The following is a 21,751-nucleotide window of genomic DNA, read 5'->3' on the forward strand; positions in this document are numbered from 1 at the left end:
TCCCTACACTGAACAGACTGTCTGGCATCATCCCCAGGACATATCTGGAAAAGCACTATTACCTAGTTTGACTCGTTACAAGAAAAAAAAGGCAAGGAAGTGGACAATGCATATCTTTTTCCATCTGTCAAAGTCTGAAGGTGTATTCTATTTACATAGCTTGTTTTTTCATAATTTCACTTTATCGTTTGGCCTGCAGAGTATTTAAAGTGGAAAACAAACAATTCTTTCATCTTGCTTTTGGCTGCACTCAAGGTGCTCTTACTTTATTGCCAAGTATGCAATTTGTGTATGCGTGTGCATGTGCGTGTGGATTATAACTCACCGTAGGATCTTTGCCAGCCATTTTGCACTCTTCAACCTTGTTTGCTGACGCTGGCCAGAAAATCTGTAAGGAAAGAAGTATCTTTTAAGTAACATATTGCATAATTTATTTTTTAATGACAACCAAAAAGCATTTCACTGCCTAACGTAGACTAATAAGTGAATATTTTGATATCTTTTACACCTTGATTATAAGGCAAAAAATTATTTTCATTGATAAATGAAAACAACTTTCTGTCTAGCGTTCAGTGAACAAAACAAAGGCTCAGGTCTTTGGCTGATATAAATTAATTTTATTAAATATTTTTAAGATAAGTAAATCAATGTATTTAAACTTCTTTCTTCTAAATAAGAGATAATTTCATCTTCACTGTCAAAATTGCTATCCATCTTTACTTGTTGCTTCTACTGAGAAGTTCAGCAATTGTTCACAGTAGAAACCAGACAACTAAAATATTCAAATAAGGGTTCTTGTAAAATTTTTTTTTTGGTTTTAACAGTAAAGATTTGGATATCTAATGATAAACCTGCTTAAAATCTTCAGATTTCAGGCTGATGTCTTGATTCCTTTCCAAGATAGCTTGCACTACAGTTTTCTGACAAGCATCTCAATGCCTGAATGTTTTTCTGCTCTATACTCAAACTCTAAAATTATTGAGCTTCTTCCATTATTTATTTTGATTTTTAAGTAGAAAGGACATCGGTTAGAAATCTCTCCCTAGAAATTTAAGAGGTGACAGAACCTGATAACATTTAGCCTCAAGATAACATAAATAATAGCATTAAAATATCTCTGTGTGTATACATATACACATACATATATATGCAGAGATTTGTAGGTTGTATGCATATGTATATAGGGTTTCTATAGAGGCATAAGATTAGGAAAGTGAATCTGTTACAAAAATAAATAAACAAATGAAAGTACGTGTGGAATTGCACAGATTAATTCTGAGCCTAGCACTGGGTCATCACATTTGCTGCCAGAAAATTTCATGTGTTTTTGCTTTCTGTTGATTTTATGTTTTCATTCTGATTTTTTCCGGGCCAAAATAGACTGTTGAAATGCCCCACAGCCTTACACTGCAGAATATATTTCATGCAGCAGAGGCCTTCCTATCTAACTCAGCTTTGCGCAGAATAAAACCAGACCTGCTTAGGGAAGGCTGGAGCAGCTCCCAGACAAGGGTGGCTGGATCACTGGTGGGACGGGAATTAGCAACAAAAGCTCACACAAGCTATTTCAGATCAGAGAAGGCGACTCCATTTCAGAGGAAGACTTCTGTACCGTTAGGATGCGTTCACGCCATCACACGAGAGGCATTTAATTTAAACGTGTACGTTAGAGTTAGCCTCCCCGGACTCCCTGCACAATCAATTCAGGTAGACAGGCATGTCCAGAGGGTGATTCAGAGCAAAGCCTGATTTAACTACGCTTAATCACCCTCCAGCGGGGCCCCTCTCTCTCTCCTGACACATTAAAAGCCTTGCCTCTTAAGGAAGGCATTTAACTTCGCTGCTGCAAGCTGGATATCTCTGCCCCTCCGTACTCCTGAGGTACAGTAATAATGCCCATAGATTAAAGGATCAGATTAATTTGGTAGAACAAGGCCTTTTACGGTACACTTTAAGGTAGTGTTGTAGCTGTGATAATCTAAAGATAGGCAAGGCAAAGTCTGTAGAGAGGTGATATCTTAATAGGCTTCTGGGCACACAAGTACTTGTGCAGGCCACTTATTTTAAAAGCAGAGAAGCTGGATTTGAACTGGATCTGAAGACAAGAGAGGAATCTGTGAAAGTGGTTTAAACATTTGATAACTTGATTATTTTCATGACAGACTGCCTACTGCAGTTTGGGGAAACAAAGAATCCTTAGAAAACAGCATCGCAATAAGTGAGAGAAGAAGCCAGAAAAGAGGTGGTGTCAAGAGGGAGATGAGGGTCATGGTGTCCTAAAAACGCCAAAGAGGAGGTGTCCCAGCTACCCGACTGAAGGGCAAGGACTGACACAGACATAACAAAAGATTGGAAAATAGCGTGGCAATTAGGCTTCAGAGTACAAAACAAAAATATAGTCAAAGGCTAAAGGCAACTCTGTTCCTGTTGGTGTTTTCCCTATGGCCTGAAAATGATCCCTTGTATTTTATTCTTCCTTACCGGCTTCTTTTAAATGTGCATCTCTGAATATCTTAAATCTTGGAGAGGAGTGGAAACCACCATCCCATACAGATTTTCCTTACGAGGCCAAGCCATGCTGAATGTTGCTTCAAAACGAGTAAACAGATCAGTTTTTAAACAGTGTTTGAGGAGCAGCCATGCTAATGGTCTGTTCGTAAACCAAGGACACATAAACCAAGGACTAACAGTTCAATAAGGTGCATACCTGGGTTTTTGCCTGCTTCAAAATAATGAAATACACATTTTTTGTCTTAAAAAGAAATACATATAGCAAAGCAACCTTGGATTCTCAAAATAAATCTTGAACTTACACTAAGAGGGTCCTGGCTTATATTATTAATATTCAAAGACAGAATATGATCTTTGCTGCCCACGTAGATCCGATCTTGATCTTCGTCCATTAATAATATCCTGTAATCCAGGGGACTGTGGGATATTCTGTGATATTCAGAGGTCTTAGTTTCTTGCAGCTCTGAAATAGTAAAAACAACAAGTTAGTAAAGCGATTCAGTTGCCTTTCTCACTTCACAACTGCATTTCTTTCTAAATCAAGGCATCTTTGAACACAAGTGGGGTCAACAAGAGAAAAAAAAACATCAAACACTTGGTAATAATGTAATGGTTGAGTTCAAACGAATTTCCCTTTCCCAGTTTGAATGCAATTTTTTTATACATTAAATAGCTAGACATACCTCATAAAAATCAGGCATTGCTGTTATCCATTCACCTAATTAATTCTTATTTTAATGGATATGATTATTTATGGCTTTGGCTTTTAAGGAAGATCATATACTAAATTAATCAATGTGCTCAATACATTTTGAAGTTTATGACAGCAGAAAATCCACAAGATCAATGAAAGCTACATAAGAACAGTTTACTTTCTTTTCCTAACAGAGGACTTGACTAAGAATAGATTTTTATAATTTTCAAGGTCAATTTTTTTTTTAGTTCTTCATCACCATGCACAGCTTATTTAAAAGGAAAAAAAACCAAAACCAGACACGTATTCACTCAAACCTAAATATGTCCATTTATTCCATTGTTTGTTTATGGGATTTAGATCAAACTATCAAAACTGTATAACTAGCTCTTTTTTTCCCCCATATAATACTTTCTTCAATGAAGTGAAGTGAAAAACACCCTTTGATCTCAGTAATGCAGGATCAGGCCTGTTACAGGAATAGCACAAGCATCTGCAATATAAGTATTACTTGCTGCCCTTGAGAAAGCTCAGCCTTCTTGTCTTTGCTTGGCCAATATATTTTTGACGCCCACTCGGATTATTTTTCTTTTCAGTAATAACAGAAGGGATATTTCTCAAGAGCTGAGAATGGAAAAACAAAACTTTAATAATCAATTTCTCCTTATTCAAATATTTCACATATAATTATGCTGTCTTACCTCACGAGCATTATTATTGGATTGTGTTCCCTGTGACTCTAAAAGGGTGGCAAATACACAGAACATATGAAATTAGACCCTCCTACAATGTTTATTCATAAAGCTAAGAACTGAGTCCACATCCCTTTTGCAAACTGACTCTTTGGGGCAATATGTCTTGTGACTCTTGCTAAAGCCTAGTTTTTGTGAAAAGCAAAGTTTTTGCTGATTAGTTCCGTATAGAAAACAGCAGATGTCTTATCCCAAACTAACCATCTATGCCTTTTAGATGACTAGATTAATGTGGGCTAATGACACTTTGGAAAGAAAAACTCTCAAACAAAAATATTTTTTGATATTTCTTCTGTTAAAAAAAAGGTATTCCTGAAGGATACACTATCTGTAAGACACACATTTAGCTGGAAGCATGATTTTTTATTTGAAAATTATTTGGACAGCAATTTTTGACAGGCTGCAGACAACATACAGCTGCAGTCATAGGACTTATACATGTCTACTAGAGATCTAATGATTGGAAGAACACTTATCAGAATACGATTTGCATTGATAAATACGATACACAACCACTTAATTTTTATCATGATTGTTAAATGGTTTCATAGAAAGAGGAAAAATATCTTCAATTACTGAAAAATATGATGTTTTGATTCACTTAGGTGTGTGAGAGCTTTCAGGAGCTAGGGGTTGCCTACACACATTTCTTATGATAATATCAAAAAAAACCCCAAATAATATTTCTATTTCATATGTCTCCCAACAAAAGAGAAACATACAATCAAGATTTACAGTCTGCACGTAAAAGCTTAAACTGAAACAATACTCATTAAATATATATGAAAATTGTCCACATCGTTTTTAGAAGCCTCTCTTCAGTGCTTGAAAAATCAATTGTTTTACTTTATTTAAAAAAAAAACAAACCTCCCTGTAAGCTTTTTAGCTAGGGTTTTGAAAGGCACCTGGGAGACTCATCAGCATAGTGCCATTAAAATGCAGTCCCTTTGCCCTCTCTGAAATTCTCAGACTGACCTTTCGTAACAAGCCTGGGAAGCTAGCGCTCATCCCTTTTCCTAGTGGCCTTATTAACTTTACTGTAATATTTGGCAGCTGTAAGGTGAAACTTAACCTTCTCATAACTGTATATTTGATATCCTAGGAAAGCACATATAAGCTGTGAGAGGCAGCAGTTTCCTGCACAACACTGGATAAATGTGAGCAGTGATGCACAATCTAGTGCCGCTCCTTATTGCTTCAGTGACTGACAACGATTGACAAAGAATAACCCATGATTGACATTAAAGATGATCAAGATCATGATGCTCATTTTTAAGCAAGAGACAAAAATAGAGATATTTGCTTTCCACAACTTTCATTTATTAAAATCCATTCTTTTCCTCGATTTTTAACCTCTTTGCAATGGCATTATTCTTTCTAAGGCACCTGAAGGGTAATCTGCCTCCATCAAGCTGCTGATGAGGAGAATACCTTATGAAATGCCACTAAACTAAGGAAACTCAGTGCCATTCATAAGAGAGAAGGAAAACCCTGAAACAAATACTCTCAGACAGATTTATTAGTTTTATTTCTTCCAGTGCTGAAGCTTACAGTTTATTAGCCTCTTAGGGCTACAGGGAGGGAATTTATAATTAATCAAATTTCCTTTTCATTTAACAAAATTTACCACACAATCAACTGAGAAAATTTGATTTTTTAAACATTTGCTATGTGAGTGTTGTTACTTGGAAAGAGCAGTGGCCGGAAAGATGCTTTTCATCTCCAAAAGTTTTTGTAAAAAAAATTATGTAAACATTTCCTGACCTTCAAAACAAATTGTATTCCATGCTTTGGGAATTCAACCTAACATTCAAGGCAGTAAACCATGTATGGAGAATGATGTTGCGGACAGCTCTCTGTGAATATTAACAATTTTGTTTGGCAATAAAAAAAAAACACGATTATAATATATTCCACATGCAAATAACTGTCATCCTTAACGATACAAGAATAATCTTTGTTCGCCCTTTTTTCATCAGTCAATGAATTTAGTTTTGGCTTTCCTCAGTAATAAAGCCAATACCATTTGATTCCTAGTGTTAGAAATCTGATATTAGAGGACAGGTTATATAGCTCTTGTCCCTTTTAATGAAAAACAAAAGCTTTAGTGAACTCTCCCCCAGAACTATTATTATTATTATTATTATTATTATTATTATTATTATTATTATTATTATTATTATTGAACTGCACACTTTGGAGATCTCAGTGACTGGGAGTTTTCTCCATACAGAGTGTACAGCTTACTGACAATTAGGAAGTTTAACAACTACTCTTTAATTATCCTTCTAATCCACCACAAAAGTTAATGAAAGTATTATGTTTAAAAAAGTTGTGTTCTCGCAGGAGAAACAACACCACCTTTGTGTAATATCCGTTATTAACATTGCAAAAGCCTTTGTAACACTCAAAACTCATTGTGTTGGCCAGAACAAAATGAATCACAGCTATCAGAGACTGGAAATCCAGGAAGGTGGAGATATGTCCCCCACTGACAAACACAGCCTGTTACACCCAAACCGTCCAACCTGCATATGCGTATATGATCTAGATCCACTTATCATGCTGTCCTCTGAACGTCTTATTTAATCACTTAACATCAGCCTTTCATCATTCCTTACTTCAAATTCACTGGTATCATCATGCTGAAAACACAGTCTGACTTTCCGAAGGTAAGGGACTTAACAATCCCTAATATGTAAGATAAGACCCTAACACAAGCAACTTGCTTGGTAGACATCCTATACCAATATAGATGCTTGATACATATGTTACTGAAACTAACGCAATTTTTAGCAGGACCTTCCCAAAATCAGACCGTTTCCTATTTGCAGACCCACATAGCCACTTGTTACTGCAAAGTTCGATATAATCAAGAAATCATATTGCAGAGTTTGGTAAGCTACAGCCGTGGCATGCACGCATCTCCAGTCCAAGTTCAAAGCACTGAGTTTATCCACAGATAAGCTGTGGATAAACTACGATACGTGAAAGAGTACAGGCAGTTGCCTCAGCACTATACCATCCCTGGGTTTCCAGCCTGGCAGGGCTTCTTTGAGCAAATCTAGGATGCTCTGTCAAGCTTTTAATTTAGGATCCCCTGTGGTAAAGTACAAGAAATAATATGTTTTCCTTCTCTTTCCTGCTGGCATAAGGATTCAGTCTTAGATGGTTGTTTACGGAGAAGTTCAGAGCAGAGGCAGAGATTCGATGTATGTGCCTCAAAAAGGCGGGGAGCATAGCAATCCAGTTTCACACGGCGCAACTCAGCAAAGAGGAGAAATACAGCTTCCCAGAAAGATGGGCTACATCTCCCCAGGGAACCTCTGCTGCCCAAATTGGCATGGATTTTATGTAGCCTTAATGATTTGGAAGTCAGCAATACAGCGCTGTTTTCTTTCACTCCCTCATGGGGTATGGGGTCCACACACAACAGGCCCTGTGTACATCTAGCAGTAGGCTTTACAACATTAGCTTCTAGTTAAGGAGGCTGTAAGACTCTCTTAAGCCTCATTAAACCTTCAGTTTGTGCCAACAAATATGCCAGCCCATGCCAAATGTGAAACTGCAATGTAAAATCTCACCTTCTGGGAAATGGAAGAAAAACCATTTTCTTTTTTTTTTTTTTTCTTCTCTCTCCTTTTTTTTTTTTTTTTGTCCCCTTAGAAATAAATATGTAAGTAGAATTCTGTTTTTTCTTATAGCATCAAATGGAAAGGGCACCCTTTTAAGCACAGGTCACTTTTGAACAGGTGAAAAAGTAATTTGCACACATACATTTACAGAGACTGTACATAACGTTGCCAGCAATGAAAGGAATGGTTATATATTTAAAAAATGTGAGTGGAATCAGAGGTATCTGCAAAGTTACCAAAAATAATTTGAAAAAATGTTTCAGCCATAAGAAAATCTCTATTTTATTTTAGTTTAAAAATTTTCCTCTCTACTTCCTATTGACTAACTTCTCTGTTTTGTACCTTAGTAGTAGAAAGAACTGGAAAATATCTAGTTAGAAGACACTGGATTTAATAAGACTCTAAACATTTTAACTATTGTTTTCTTGGCCTTATTTCTGACCTTTTAGTGTAAAGACATGGAAGAAATAAATGTATTATTTTTACAATTTACATAGTACCTGTGGAAAAAGTATGCTATTTATAATACTGCTCAACTATGGGAGAACACAGTGTGACTATTTGTTTTATTTTATGTATGGGAAGAGAAGAAGGAAAGTCTGACTATCTCCTTTCAAAACTTCAGAACGAGTCACCTTTGCACCATCGATATTCCTTTTCTTTGAAGAAACCTGTATTGATTCCTCCTACTTAAGGGGGGGAGATAAGAGAGCTGTTAAAGCATTTTGCCCTTGCTCATGCAGCGTTCAAACTAAACCCCAACCCGCAGCCAGCTCTCAAGTGAAGTTGACTATAAATGAGTACGCAGTCATTTGGCCAAAGTGCCATAAGCAGCCAGATGTGCTACTAGTCAGTCCCTTGTGTGCCTTAACCACACGGGGCCTAAAAAGCTCACGTAGACCTTTGACCTTTTCTTTATCTCTTTATCTCTTCTTCACGCATGAGAAGCCTTTGCACTTTTTTTTTTTTTTTTTAATGCTGTTGGAATGAAATTTGGCTTTTTTGTATAAGGAGGTAATAGGTTTATAAGGACTGGAAATCACAGATATGCACACTTGCTAGTTTCTGAATCTGTCTGAAAGGGGTTTCATTGCATTTTTAATTAAAAAAAAAAAAAGAGCACGTGAGAGGGGAGAAAATAGATTTACAAGTGCTTATAAAATCACAGGCTAACTAATTAACAAGATCACTTGGAGGATAGGGAGGAAGGGAGCTCAGACAGTACAAGCTTAAACAGGAGCCCTCTTTGCCCAGAGCTAAAATGTCTAATTTTCTAGAAGGAAACTTAATTACTGTATTTGGAATCAGGATAAATGACACAGAAATGTCAATGATATCTAAATATGATATGGTTTAAATATACACCTTGAATACTTGTTGGTATATTTGCGAAATGAGACAAAAATGGAATTTAAACATTACTGGATTGAGATAATGAAGTCTTTTAAAACAGAAATAATAGCACCAAGGTGAAGTCTTCGGATGATCAGGCCCAGAGGTAGCTCTAGCATGCCCGAAGAACAATCTGTCACCTTGGGCAGCTCAACAGACACATTAGGAGCAATAAAACACTCAATAGCTCTTTGTGAAGGGGACCATGTGTTGATAGGAAAAGACATACCAGTTAATAGTTGACCTTAAGCAGAGCGTTCACATATGTCAGTAGATGAGTCCTTTTTTTTCACAATTCACAAGATGCACAGACATCCTAAAATCCTGGTAACTCGTAGACTTTAAAAAGATCACAATGGAGGTTTAACTGGCTTTTGATCTCAGGGCTTTTCAAAAGTTGTACTGAAAGAGGAATCACTCATGACAGAGTGCTGTTTTACTAAAACTATCAAAAACTGTCAGAGAATTTTTCATCTTTGATTTTCTACTTTGAAGAATGAAGAAGGAGGGGCAGATCCATTGAGGTGTGGGCAGCTGCCAGTTTTGTGCAGAAGGAATGTGCTTTCCAAGCAAAGGCGAACACACAACGAGAGAAAGTCCCTTACTTGTGTGTGGCAAAATGTATTAACATGGCTCTGTGGCACATTCATCAGCGCAACGTACCCCACAAGGTTAAGTGCATTTTTATTGAAGCTTTACATTATGAAGAACAGACAGTATTCAAATGCCAATTTTTTTTTTTTTTACTTGCACAGATATTGTCATGATGAAATCATAACACATTCCACAACAGAAGCCCAAATTGTACCACATTCCACAATAGAAGCCCCACTCCGAAACAAAAAGGAAAAACATGTCAACTTTTTTTCCAAACTGCAGTTGCATAGCTATTCCAAGCCTTGCCAAATATTCTAGTATTGAGATTCCTTCAGTGAAAATTATGCAAGACCACCCACACCCTCCAGTCAGTAAGTCTCACAAGGCTGTACACACTTCTAGGCATAATTTTCAGGTTATTCCTCCATTTACCTTGCTGTAAACCTGGAATAACTCCTCTGAAGTCTGTATAGGTATTTCAATAAAAACATTGAAAAATGGGCTTCTTATTTTTTAATAAATAGAGTGCAGTTATAATTTTACTGGTCATCAACTTTATCCCTTTTATATAATTGCAATTTGCGGGTTTTATTTCCAAAGATGTCACAAATACTTCCACTCTACAGAACTTTCCAGAAGAAGATAATCTGATTTTTCAAATATTACCTTGCTCATTTCTGCTCGTTATTAACCTGTCCAGGCTTTATTTTCATTTTTGGTCCCAAAACCAAGAAGAGAACTTCGGCAAGCGTGGAGAGCCATAAAGACAGGCCAACTGGGTTTAAGATTACTGCAGCTGAGTTAGTCACGTCAGATGGGAGCCAGTCTTCTCTGCATTTTGTGTATAAAAAGCTTGTGTATAACAGCTCTGCAGCGTGCAAACTGCTCTCCAAGAGCTGGTAGCTGCACGCTTCAAAGTCTGCACAGGTATACAGAGTTTACCCTTTTGTTTCTTTCCCACAGACATGGAGAGGCTCCTTGCCACATTGCCTAAGGCTGCAGGAGCTCAACCCGCCTCACTAGCCTGGGTGGACACAGTGGCTTTGCCATTGGCACTCAAGATCATTTTGTTTTCCAGATGCAGCAGTGAGAAGCTTTTGGTTGCCAAGTATGAGATTATTTTTGAGATGGAGCAAGAAAAAAAGCCACACCCGTGGGGAAGTCAGACAAATTCCATGTTATTTTACTTCTTCTGGGAGCAGTATATCTTTTCATTTTAATCTCTTGTGTTTTCTCTCTTGCTCCTTTTTGAAGTGGAGCAGCAATCACGTCACTGGAGGAACGTCTGTGCTGCCTCCTGCGATGCTCAGTCACCCAGAGAAACGTTCCAGCAGCTATCAGACTAGCTGACCAGCTGAAGCCCTGGCTCTATGCAGACACCAAAACTCTTTGATCCAAATTTAAAGAACGATATGAGACATGGAAGCAAAATGATTTTTTGTAATTGTCTGTCTGAAAAATGAATTAAAACTGAAGCTAGTGCTATTCTCCAACTCAGAACTGGGCAACAACATGAGGCTTGTGAGCTGTTCTCCCAATGCAGTCATCTTCCTCCCGTTTGCCGCTAGTGGGTTGACCTCTGGGAGGAGAATGAGGTCTGAGTGGACTTCTTATTAGTTTTCCATCTCATTCAGGCTGTTATTTTTGTGATAGAAGCAAACCTTTCTAGGCTTAGGTTTTAGTATCTGACTATTTACTCCCCACAAACTGATGCAGCCCATGATGTCAGCTAGAACATTTTTGAATATTGGGGAGGGAGAGAGAGGAGCAGGGAAAGTGTAAGTAAGGTTGAGTGAAAGGTAGGCTGTTTTACTGCTAGAATTGTCTTTCTTTGCAAGTTTACCTTTCTGTTTCAGAGTAAGAGCAGATTTACTGAGGTAGCCTGCAGACAGTGAAGACATAATTTACCCTTTGCAAAACTGACAGAGGCAGCTACTCCCCAAATGTGCAGTTTTGAGGTGGTAATATTTTTTCATTGAAGTACCGACAACCGTGCCTATGAATTGTAGTGAAGAACTACCAAATGCTGCAAAATTATTAACACCTTAATTAATGAAGGTATGATAGTAGTCTCTTAATTTCTTTTCTGACAAAGCTCTTCACATCAACTCACATGCCCGGTCTTTCTTTTTCTCCCTGAGCATATTGTCACTAAACTGCAGAATGACTCGTTGCCAGCGCTAATAAAAACTCATTGAGAAAACACAGCTCAGCCACTGAAATATTTAATTATGGTTTCTGTAATAAAGTAAGAACCCGCTTCACTGTGGTGAGGCAGAGAGAAACCCTTTTCATGATATTCCTTTCTCTCTTTCAAAGAGGAACCTCCCCAGAGATTCAGCCAATCTCTGTATATCTAGGATTGGCATTGCTGCCTTTGCTGCCCTAATCCTTTAGCCATGCCATGGATCTCCTTAAAATATATCAGTCCTTTCTTCGGCAGGCATTTGTCACTCTTACTCTGTATAAAAAGGGGCAACTTAGTATATGCAGGCTTGGTTACAGTTTCATTATTATTATTATTTTAATCAAATTAGGATTAGCTATCAGGCATAAAGAGATGAAGCTAAATCCCAAGTGCTTAGCTTTTATTCATTCTTCAGTAAAATAATGTAAAATTTACTCAGCCATGAACTGAAGAAGGCTTGGAGGGCAATATTTAACATTCCAAAGAATTTCTTTAACAAATTCATATCAATGGATTGGTGAATTAAAGGGTGGTATTTTTAGACACAAAGAATTCTGAATCCAAAGGGATGTTCGTAAAAGAAGCCAAGTTGTCTACAGCAAAAATAAGGAAATGGGTATGTGCGACAGTAGGTATCAGATACGACTAGGTAAACTACTGCTTCCTTTTTTAGTGTGTTTTCTTGTTTCCTATCAGTATCAGTACTTCAATCAATGGTATGCATATAGCTGGTGTCTACAGACTCTTGTCTATATATCAGCTAATCATCTCTATATACCAAGTCTAGAAAGTTAGCAAGCTCTGCTTTACATCTGGGAAGGATAAAAGAAACACTTATTCTCGCTCCACTATGTGAGAAAACAAAGCAGCTGGAGGTCAACAAATGGCATCCCCCCTTCAGTGAACCTTCAATGAACCCCTAGTTCAACGTGATGCCAGAAGTGTCATTATATTGGAGATAACGAACTTTACCAAAAAAGATAGCCACACGCCATTCCACAGTTCTTTCACAACTGTATTTACCCAAATACATTCTTGATATTTCTACTTCTAGAATAGAAATATTAGAATAGTAGAATGCTTCTCCACAATATTCTTCATTCCTTTTCCTGTATATCATTGTGTTCTGTATGGTTAAATTACCCTTGTAGCCTAATTTGGGCTCTTTGACTAAATTTGATTTTGCATCCAAGAGGCCACCCAGCCTTTTGCATTGAGAGGAAGCAAGCTGCTTTCTGGACGTGGGTGTTTGGGATGCCTCCTGAAGCCAAGGAAAGTTTGGTTTGTCAGAAGAGCAAAGGTCAAGCCTATCCTTAGATGTTTTCCTGTTGTTTTTTTCCCTTGAAATACATTTTTCTGGTATATTAAACGCATTCGCTCCCAACAGAGGATTAGCCATGTGGTTCCATCAGATTGCACATTAAGAATTTTTTGTTTTCAAATTACTGTAATGTCCTGCTTCACTGGACACAGGGTTTGGCCACATCACCCAGAGGACTTCAGAGGTTGGACTTAACTGCAAATAATTAATTTCATCATCAATGCTCACTGTTTGTGTTGCTGAACAGCTAGGATTGTTATGAGTATTTTCAATATCAAATTAATTAAGACTCTTTTTTTTTTTAATGTCAACTTCAAAAACAAAATACTTCCAAGCACATGTGCATTGAATATTATTTTATTTAAGCTTTATTTATTTATCTATTTCTGTATGGGTTTGGAAGCTGGAAGTGAGTCTGTCACTGTTAGGTGTCATTTTTGAGACGTGGCTCAGTGGGAGCAGGAGCGTTGTGCTCAAGCCCCGCAGGGAGATGTGTTCAGTGGGCAGCATGCTTGCTGTTTAAACACACAGAACGTAACCGTATTTCACTCTTTTTTCACACCATGAAGACTGACACAAAGAGTGAATTTAGGAGCACATTCCAGAGCTGCATGCTACCATCAATCTTCAAGTGATCACCAGCTGGTATTTGGGTGCACAATAAAAGTCATGTTTAGTGGGCTGAGCAGAGCCTGGTGGATTAGAGTCCACTCAACTCTAAATCCTATTCTGCTTGTGTTGTGCTTTTTGACTTAAGACATGTCACATAAACTCTCTAAGTTACATATGTAAAGTGGAGGTAACAGTTTGGTGTTTATTTGACTGGGTTGTTTCTGGGTTGCACTTAGTAATGTACAAAAACACCTCTGAAATTAAAATGAAATAGCTGGAGGAAGTTATTTCAAGTGTGTTTCACACACAAAAAGAGAGATTTTTTTGTTTGTTTGTTTTAAGTCCAGACTCTTCAGACTTAATAAGCTCAGCCAAAACTCTGGTTTGGATTTAAGAGATAACTTTTATGCTTTTCTGTTTAGATTTCATCTGAATGGGAAGCCATTTAAATAAATAAACCTTCTGCAGTCACTCACTCCGTGTTTAAACTAGACTTGCAGTATTTATTCGGCAGGATGACCATCTAGTATTTGGCCAAAAGAAGGAAAAAAAGTGTAATTATTCCCCTTCTTGCATGTCCAAACATATATATAAAAAAAAATCAATAAAACCTACTTGTTTATATTCAACTCTCAGTTATGAAGCATGTCGACACAACAGTGCCACTTCTAGATAATGGTAGGCTCTACCGGCGTGGGCTATTAGTTCATTTGGATGTGCTGAACATCAGCAAAGGAAAAAAGGAAGAGAAATTGCTCCCAGGTAAAAGTCAGAAGAGTCAAGAAGAATAATGAACACTGCTGAAGTACTACATGGAACTCTTGCAGATTCAGCATAGAAATAGCAGGTTCAAGGAAGGAAGGACTCAAACAGCAACCCAAACCTGAAGGTTATTCAGATTCCTGACAGATTAAAATTGGCATGCTGCAGGTATAGGATAGGAAGTGGTATTGGACAGTAGGGGACAGAAATCAGCTACAGTCAACCACTTATCTCTGTAGCAAACTACTAATTGTAGCAGAGGATGATGCAAGTGCCCTCAGTATATGACTCTGTGCCCTCAGTCCTGAAATAAAATAAAAATTGCACTACCTTTAAAGGGAAAATTCATAGATTGTGTCCTTTGTTTATGCCCTATACTCATATTTTGGAAGCAAAAGCAACATAAAGCAGCTATTAATTTAAAACATAATGTACAAATATCTAGAACAAAGGAGATTTGTTTCATGATCAGAACAGGGAACTATAAGTCAGAACTCCTGGGCACTTGCTCTCTGACCTTGAACAAATCTCTCACCCTCCATTTATGTCAGCTTAACCATCTGCTATATGTTTATAACAACGCTTACCAGTCTTTCAGAATTACTATCAAGTTCAGCTTATGGATGTATGCTAAAAAAAACAACAACAAATGAAAGGCATTTTTATGTTCAAGGTATTATTCTAATTCATGTTCCTGCTAACCATTTAGGCTTATTGCACAATACATTTAAATCACTCCATTTTACAGGTACACATGCTTTAGTGTTTCTGTGTCATATAAAGTAATGTCACTTAATGCACAATCCATTTAATCTCCATTAAATAGATAATACCATGAAATCTATTGTAGTAGAAAGGAAATCTCTGCCATGTGATTGTGACAGAGTAAATAGAGACAGTTCTGAAAAGCTTTTAATCAGAATTTGTTTACTAAAGTCATGTTAACTTCTCTAGATTTGCCCATGAGGAGGAATGCCAAACAGTGACCTTTTGAACTCTTAGCTTGCATGCAAAATATTTTTAACAGGTTTAAGTCTTTTAGCTGGTGTTTATTTAATAGGGCTTTCACTATTACATAAAACATATTTTGACTAGTTCCCTTAAATAGCTTCACTTTCATAGCAGATCACTCTGTACTTCAACTGTTTATCAGTTATGAAAAACTAAAAACAGTTCTAATAACTTTAAAATTTGTTAAACTGATCTCTCATATCTGCTCCTCTTCCTTGACTCTGTTTACTATTGAATGCCGGGTTACTGGGTGCTTTACCTACAATGGAAGTTCCTAGAAGCAGGGGTCTCTGCATCAGATGATACATATCAAGTGTAAAATAAATAAATTCAACTTATTTTTATGTATTTTTGCTGGCAATCTATTGTAAAGCCTAAATATTATCCACTGAAGACACTACAATCTAGAGATACCTATCTTTCTCATTTGTGCTACTAAAGTTATCAAATCTGCTCCTTCTATGGGAATATCATTAGCCTGAGAATCACAACACTTTACACAACCCAGGGTTTTATTGTCACTGACCAGCAGTCTGTTGACCTGATTTTCCACTGCATTACTCCAAATGTTCCACTCTCAACACCAATAAAATCAACAGAGAATCACTGGCATAAAACATGGTTAAAGCATTAGGAATCAATTCTTAGCTCTCCAACCAACTGTCAGAAATACAGCCTCCAAATTTATCAACTTTACCAGTTGTCTGCAAGTAAAATTTCAAAAATTGTTGAAATATGAGCTCATGGTGAGAAACGACCTAGAAATTGGGATGCTTGGGCTCTAGTCCTGGTATTACTATGAAGCTTGAGTGCAGACAATCACCCTTAGAAATGTGATTCTCAGCTTTGCAATGCCTTTCAGACTCTCCTTGTACAGCAACCTTGAGGAAGAACTGAGGAGAGCACAAGCATCCAGCTTTTTGTAGGAATATTTCAGGCATTAGCCTTCTACCTTTTTTTATGGCTACCACAGACCATTTGGTGCAGGTTGGTAAGGCCCGGCTATACATATTGGGCTCACCAAAGAATTTAGGCAGAGAAATGATTTTGTTCTGCACACCAATACCCTTAGGCATCCACCTCCTTCGCCAGCCCAATGTAAAGAGAAACACTGTGCTGGGCATGCCCAGTAGGACAGCTTTGGTCTACGAACATTTCTGGTTATGAGCTAGGCTGGATTTTCCTGAATTAATATTCTGAACTTAGGCTCTTAATTAGATGCCAGTTTAGGTGCATAACTGGTGTATTGAATATGCTCCTCGTTATACTTCCTTGCTATAGTGCCTTCCCCTTACTCCAGCTTTGGGCATGTAGCAACTACAGTCATGTCTTCTACAGCTAAACTCAGTCAATGCTACTTTCTATTCCAAAATATGACTACCAAAAGAATTCAGCAATACCTGTTGATTTCATAACGAGGGAAATATTCTGGAGTCTGGCAAAATATGTTTTCCCTTTTGTATTTCATCCTGTTTTACATGCGCCGCACTCAAATAATCACGCAGATATGATATTGCTATGCTCAGAAATCTTATTCCTGAGCCTAATCACAGGAGGCAGAGCGGGTTGTCCCAGACTCGTCACCTCCTATCAGGTGACCCGTCCTTTTATCACATCAAATCAATGCACGGTAGTCCAGAAATAGAACGATTAATGACTTACAACTTGTAAGATAAAGTACACACATAGAAGTTAATCCATCGGTGTTCCTCATACCAAACAAAATGGTCACAAATCCTGCACTGCCAGAAAATACATCACCTTCTTCAGGCTTAAAACATGACAAGACAATGAGGGCAGTGTATTTTAGGCTTGGTTATGAGAAAAGGAAAACCTTAACAATCAATGACTACTCTGGGAAAACACATTCTGCTGAAGGAGGGATAAATAAAGTCATCATTTTCAGGTATTTTCTAAAATGAAGGACAGCAACACAAGAATCTAACTTGCCCACACTGACATAATTTTCTCTTTTGCCATTGATTTCAATCTTCTTCTGCACATTCCTGTTTGTTTTTTTTTTTGTGTGTTTTGTTTTGTTTTTCTCTAATGATTAGAAAAGAAGCCCGGATGATTAACTCAAACTAGATATCTAACATTTACATGACAACACTAAAAGTAGGTGCATTTACTCAATATGATAAAACTAAAACTTTGGCTCATCTGGTACCTCAAGGGACAAGTGTAACGGTGACAGTAAAAAAAAAAATATCTGAAAACAGTTAACTAAGGATTTTGTTTGCTTCAATGACTAACTTTGGCCATTGAAATAAAAAAAAAAATAATCTAATTCTTTATAAATATATTGAATGTGAATGTAATTGCATCAAAAACCTCCAAGCAGGACAAAAATCACACAGACAGGAGAGTGATAATTAACTTGTTGGATATATCATCTTGAAAAGCAAGTGACACATGAGGAGAGGAAGGAAGGGAAGACAATAAAAATATCTGCAATTTGAATACATTTACATTCATTTCATAATAACATGATAACATTAAATGCCACCTAATATCCCCCTGCCCCTCACACACTTAGCCAATGCAAACCAAAAATCCTGGAAACACTATTTATAGAAGCAATCAGAACGTGACTTTTCACAGACACAAAAAAATAATCACGTGAATAAATGTTCGCAAGTTCAGTCAGGCTCCATGTTACTGGTATTTAGATACCATTCACAAAGAGCAATCTGCAAGTCATATAATTAATACAGTTTTTTTCCTTCTGTTCTGCTTTCCTCTCTCCAGCTCTCTAATAAGGCAAAGGACTGTGCTTTTAGCTGGTATGAGCTTGTGCACATCAACTGAGATGACAGATAGTCCATGCCCAAGTGTGAACTACAGCACACTTAAAAGCACTGGTTAACATTTTTTTTTTTTAATTATAAAATGCAGTTGCTAAAAGACAATTTTTGTGCTGCGCCTTCACCCCCAAATTATTCATATCCTGCAAAAATTCTGCTTCAAGTAGCTGACATCAAAAGTCCATTCAGTTATTCGAATATGATATTTTAAGTATCTGACAAGGTTATTTATAACTATTGTATTATTTTAATTAAAATAAGACCTATCAATTACATTAATTAATAGTGGTAGTGTGAAGTGGATGTGTGCCTAACAAGTGAATATAATTAGTTTGAACTGTTTTTTTTCTGCTGCAATGATACTGTTACTCAGGAGATATTAGTATTTGGCTACATTTAATTGAACAAAGGAAACTATGTCAATAGCCTTGGGAATAACATTCTAATCAGAAATCAGCAAGTATTTAAACAAGCTTGCCTCTGTACTGAAAAAAAAAAATAATAGAAAAGGCATACAATAACTGCTAATGATTGAGATATGAGGACATAAAAAATATACATTACCATTCTGGAATACACAAAATACTAAAATATTCCTGGGATCTCAACTCTTTTGCTATATGTCAAGGTAAAAAGCACTTAATTATTGTGGGTGTGTATGTCAGAATGCCACACTGTGATAAGGGACATGTTATTTGATTCCATTTTATGACATGGGAGACGATGCTTTTACGTCTTTTGTCTCAGTATGTGAATTCATTACATTGACATATTTTTGCCTATGTCTTGCCTCTAAAATTATAGTGAATAGTTATTAAAAGCCAATTGACTTGGCTTTTAGCTGGCTTTACCCAAGCTCTTCATATTGAAAAAAACCACATATTTCTGGTCACGAGGACCTTTTAGATTAACTTGAACTCTGCTACTGGCCAGCTGCATAACTGTGGGTCCATCATTTAATTTGTCTATTTCTCCCTCTGACTTTGGTCTGTCTGGCATGTCAGCCACTCCTCCCAGTTTTGTGTCATCAGCAAACTTGCTGATGGTACACTCTATCCCTTCATCCAGATCATTGATGAATATGTTGAACAAAACTGGGCCCAGTACTGACCCCTGAGGGACACCACTTGTTACTAACCTCCAACTAGACTCTGCGCCACTAACCACAACCCTCTGAGCTCTATCTGTGAGCCAGTTCTCAATCCACCTCACCGTCCATTCATCTAAGCCACACTTCCTAAGCTTTCCTGTGAGGATGATGTGGGAGACAGTGTCGAAAGCCTTGCCAAAGTCAAGGTAGATTTCTCCCTCTGACTTTGGTCTGTCTTATTTATTTAGGTTATAAACTCCTCAAGATGCAGCCACAGACAGCTTCTGAATTTCTGTACAGAAGGGCAGGGACAGTGTATTACACAATTTCAGTTTATTGCAATATCAATGCAAATAAAGTTTCATAGTAGCTTAAATTATTTGGAAAGGGGTCCATACAAACACCTGTTCTTCTTAGTTTTTAAACGGTTCTTTTGGCTGAAAGATTTTAGTTTCTTAATTTGCATTTTAACAGTGTCAGAGCAATATTCTCATTGGAAAATCTCCTTCAAGTTGCCTTTGTCTGCTTCACTCTGTTGGGAGATCCAGGATAAATACATTACCATTGCTATTGAGTCACTCAACCACATTAACAACTCAAACCAAAGCCAAATCCTCTGTGGCCATTCAGATTACAAACAATCTAAGCACCATCTTCTGCAACAAATAAACAGGCAAGAAACACACAGGAAAGTGATATGTAACAATTGCCTTTGAATATTAAACACGGCAGGTCAGTACAAGGTCAAAAATATTTTGTATGGCAGCTCAAACCACAGACCCAAAGTCAGGATTGCCATTAAGTTACAACAGACCTGCAAACATTACAGGAGGAGGAAAAGCAAGGGCATCCTTCCAAAACCCAATGGCTCCATCGCCCTTTCTGACTCAGTGAATCCATAAGCAATTAAGAGGGGGCTCAGCAGGACCATTTTAAGAATTCCAGGTTATCTGAGGGTAGGGACATGGCTTGCGTTGGTCTTTCTTTTCCATTAATAAAGTCAAATCCCAAGATGTGAGTTTGTCCATACACTGATTGGGCAGGTTGCCGAAAGCCATACAGTCTGCTGCAGGCATCTAGTTTGAAGTACTGAATTTAGAAGCTCAATATCTAGAAGTTCTGCATATTCTCAATGAGAGGAAACATTAGAGGGTTAAACAGAGCAGGGGAGTAGCTTAGATCCTCTGAAGCTCCTTCTGAAGGAACCTGCCTTCATTTATTGATATGAAATAGGGCCTAAAGGGATGACCCTCTAACTCCAATTTACAAATAATTCTCAGTTTACTTGATCTGCATAAGGGCACATCTAATGGTGTCAATTCCCCATGAGATCTTAAAACAGGTGGAAGGTATACCTCCTTGAATAAAAGGTCATGGACCTTTTTCAAAACAGTAGGCCCATATAGGTCAGCGGTTAGGTATTTTTCTTGCAAGTACTTTAAAATGCTGCAATGATGTCATGCATATCTCTTACAGGGATCATTAGCAACATGAGTAACAAACTATAGCATAAATTAATAAAACCTCCATGTTCCTTTTATGTCCTTCCAAAGAGATTACACTTTCAGAGCTGATCCAGTCTCTGTAGACCTTTACCCCTGCTCTCCCTCCTTTTACAATCAACAGGATTCACAAGATTCTACTGAAGGATTGGTGGCTGTATTTTCAGTAGGGCAGGGCTAGAAGGTTGAAATAAACCAGGAACTTTGAAAGATTTCAAACAGGGCACAAGAAGAAAATAGGGGCAGGTTTTCATCTGCTACAGCTGTAATATGGTCTACTCCAATGAAGTATTTAAGCACATAAGAGTTTAACTGAAAACATACAAGAAGTTCTGCTAAGATTTCTCAGAAATGCAAGCTAAGCATCTTTAAATGCTCTGTTGGACCAGTTTTGAATTCCAAGTAAAAAAGAAAGTGAAGAAAGACACTCACATATGAGGGAAAAGAAAGAAAACAAGCAAGGAAATGAAAATACTGCGTTAGTTATTACAAATGGGAATAGTGATGTCAGTGTTTAAAATACACAGTAGCGTCTTATTGAAAGACAGGAAGCTAAATTTTAGCTGGAAGTTGTAAATAAACACGAGCCTGCCACAATTATGTATTGCTGTCCCAGCAGAGGAAACAATCAACAAGAAATAAGAGAGTTATGGGGGGAAAAACAAACCAAGAGAGTAAGAAGAGGAGAAAATACCATTCTAGAAATAAGATTGGCAATACAGTTGAAAATTGGTTTGCACGCTGTTTTCTTCCTCCTCCCTCTATGCAATCTTCCATGCGTGCATTTAAGAACAGCCATTTTCAAAAGCCTTTCTGGAATAAGGAAACAAAGAGGGATGGTGGAAGGATACTCCTCATACACCCAAGATACTAACG

General features: G+C 37.4%; 1 protein-coding gene across 1 annotated transcript in view; it reads right to left on the bottom strand.

Moving 5' to 3' along the window:
* The window catches only part of SEMA3C (sema domain, immunoglobulin domain (Ig), short basic domain, secreted, (semaphorin) 3C), a 120,213-nt gene that overhangs the window by 50,117 nt on the left and 48,345 nt on the right, over positions 1-21,751 (bottom strand). Inside the window, exons 2-3 of the mRNA XM_009882925.1 lie at positions 2,814-2,974; positions 326-388 (exon numbers count right to left, since the gene is read on the bottom strand). Coding sequence (XP_009881227.1) covers positions 326-388; positions 2,814-2,974 — 224 coding nt within the window. The remainder of the gene's footprint in view (positions 1-325; positions 389-2,813; positions 2,975-21,751) is intronic.

The sequence above is a fragment of the Charadrius vociferus genome, unplaced genomic scaffold (genome assembly GCF_000708025.1).
Source record: "Charadrius vociferus isolate BGI_N301 unplaced genomic scaffold, ASM70802v2 scaffold32, whole genome shotgun sequence".
Taxonomy (NCBI): Eukaryota; Metazoa; Chordata; class Aves; order Charadriiformes; family Charadriidae; genus Charadrius; species Charadrius vociferus.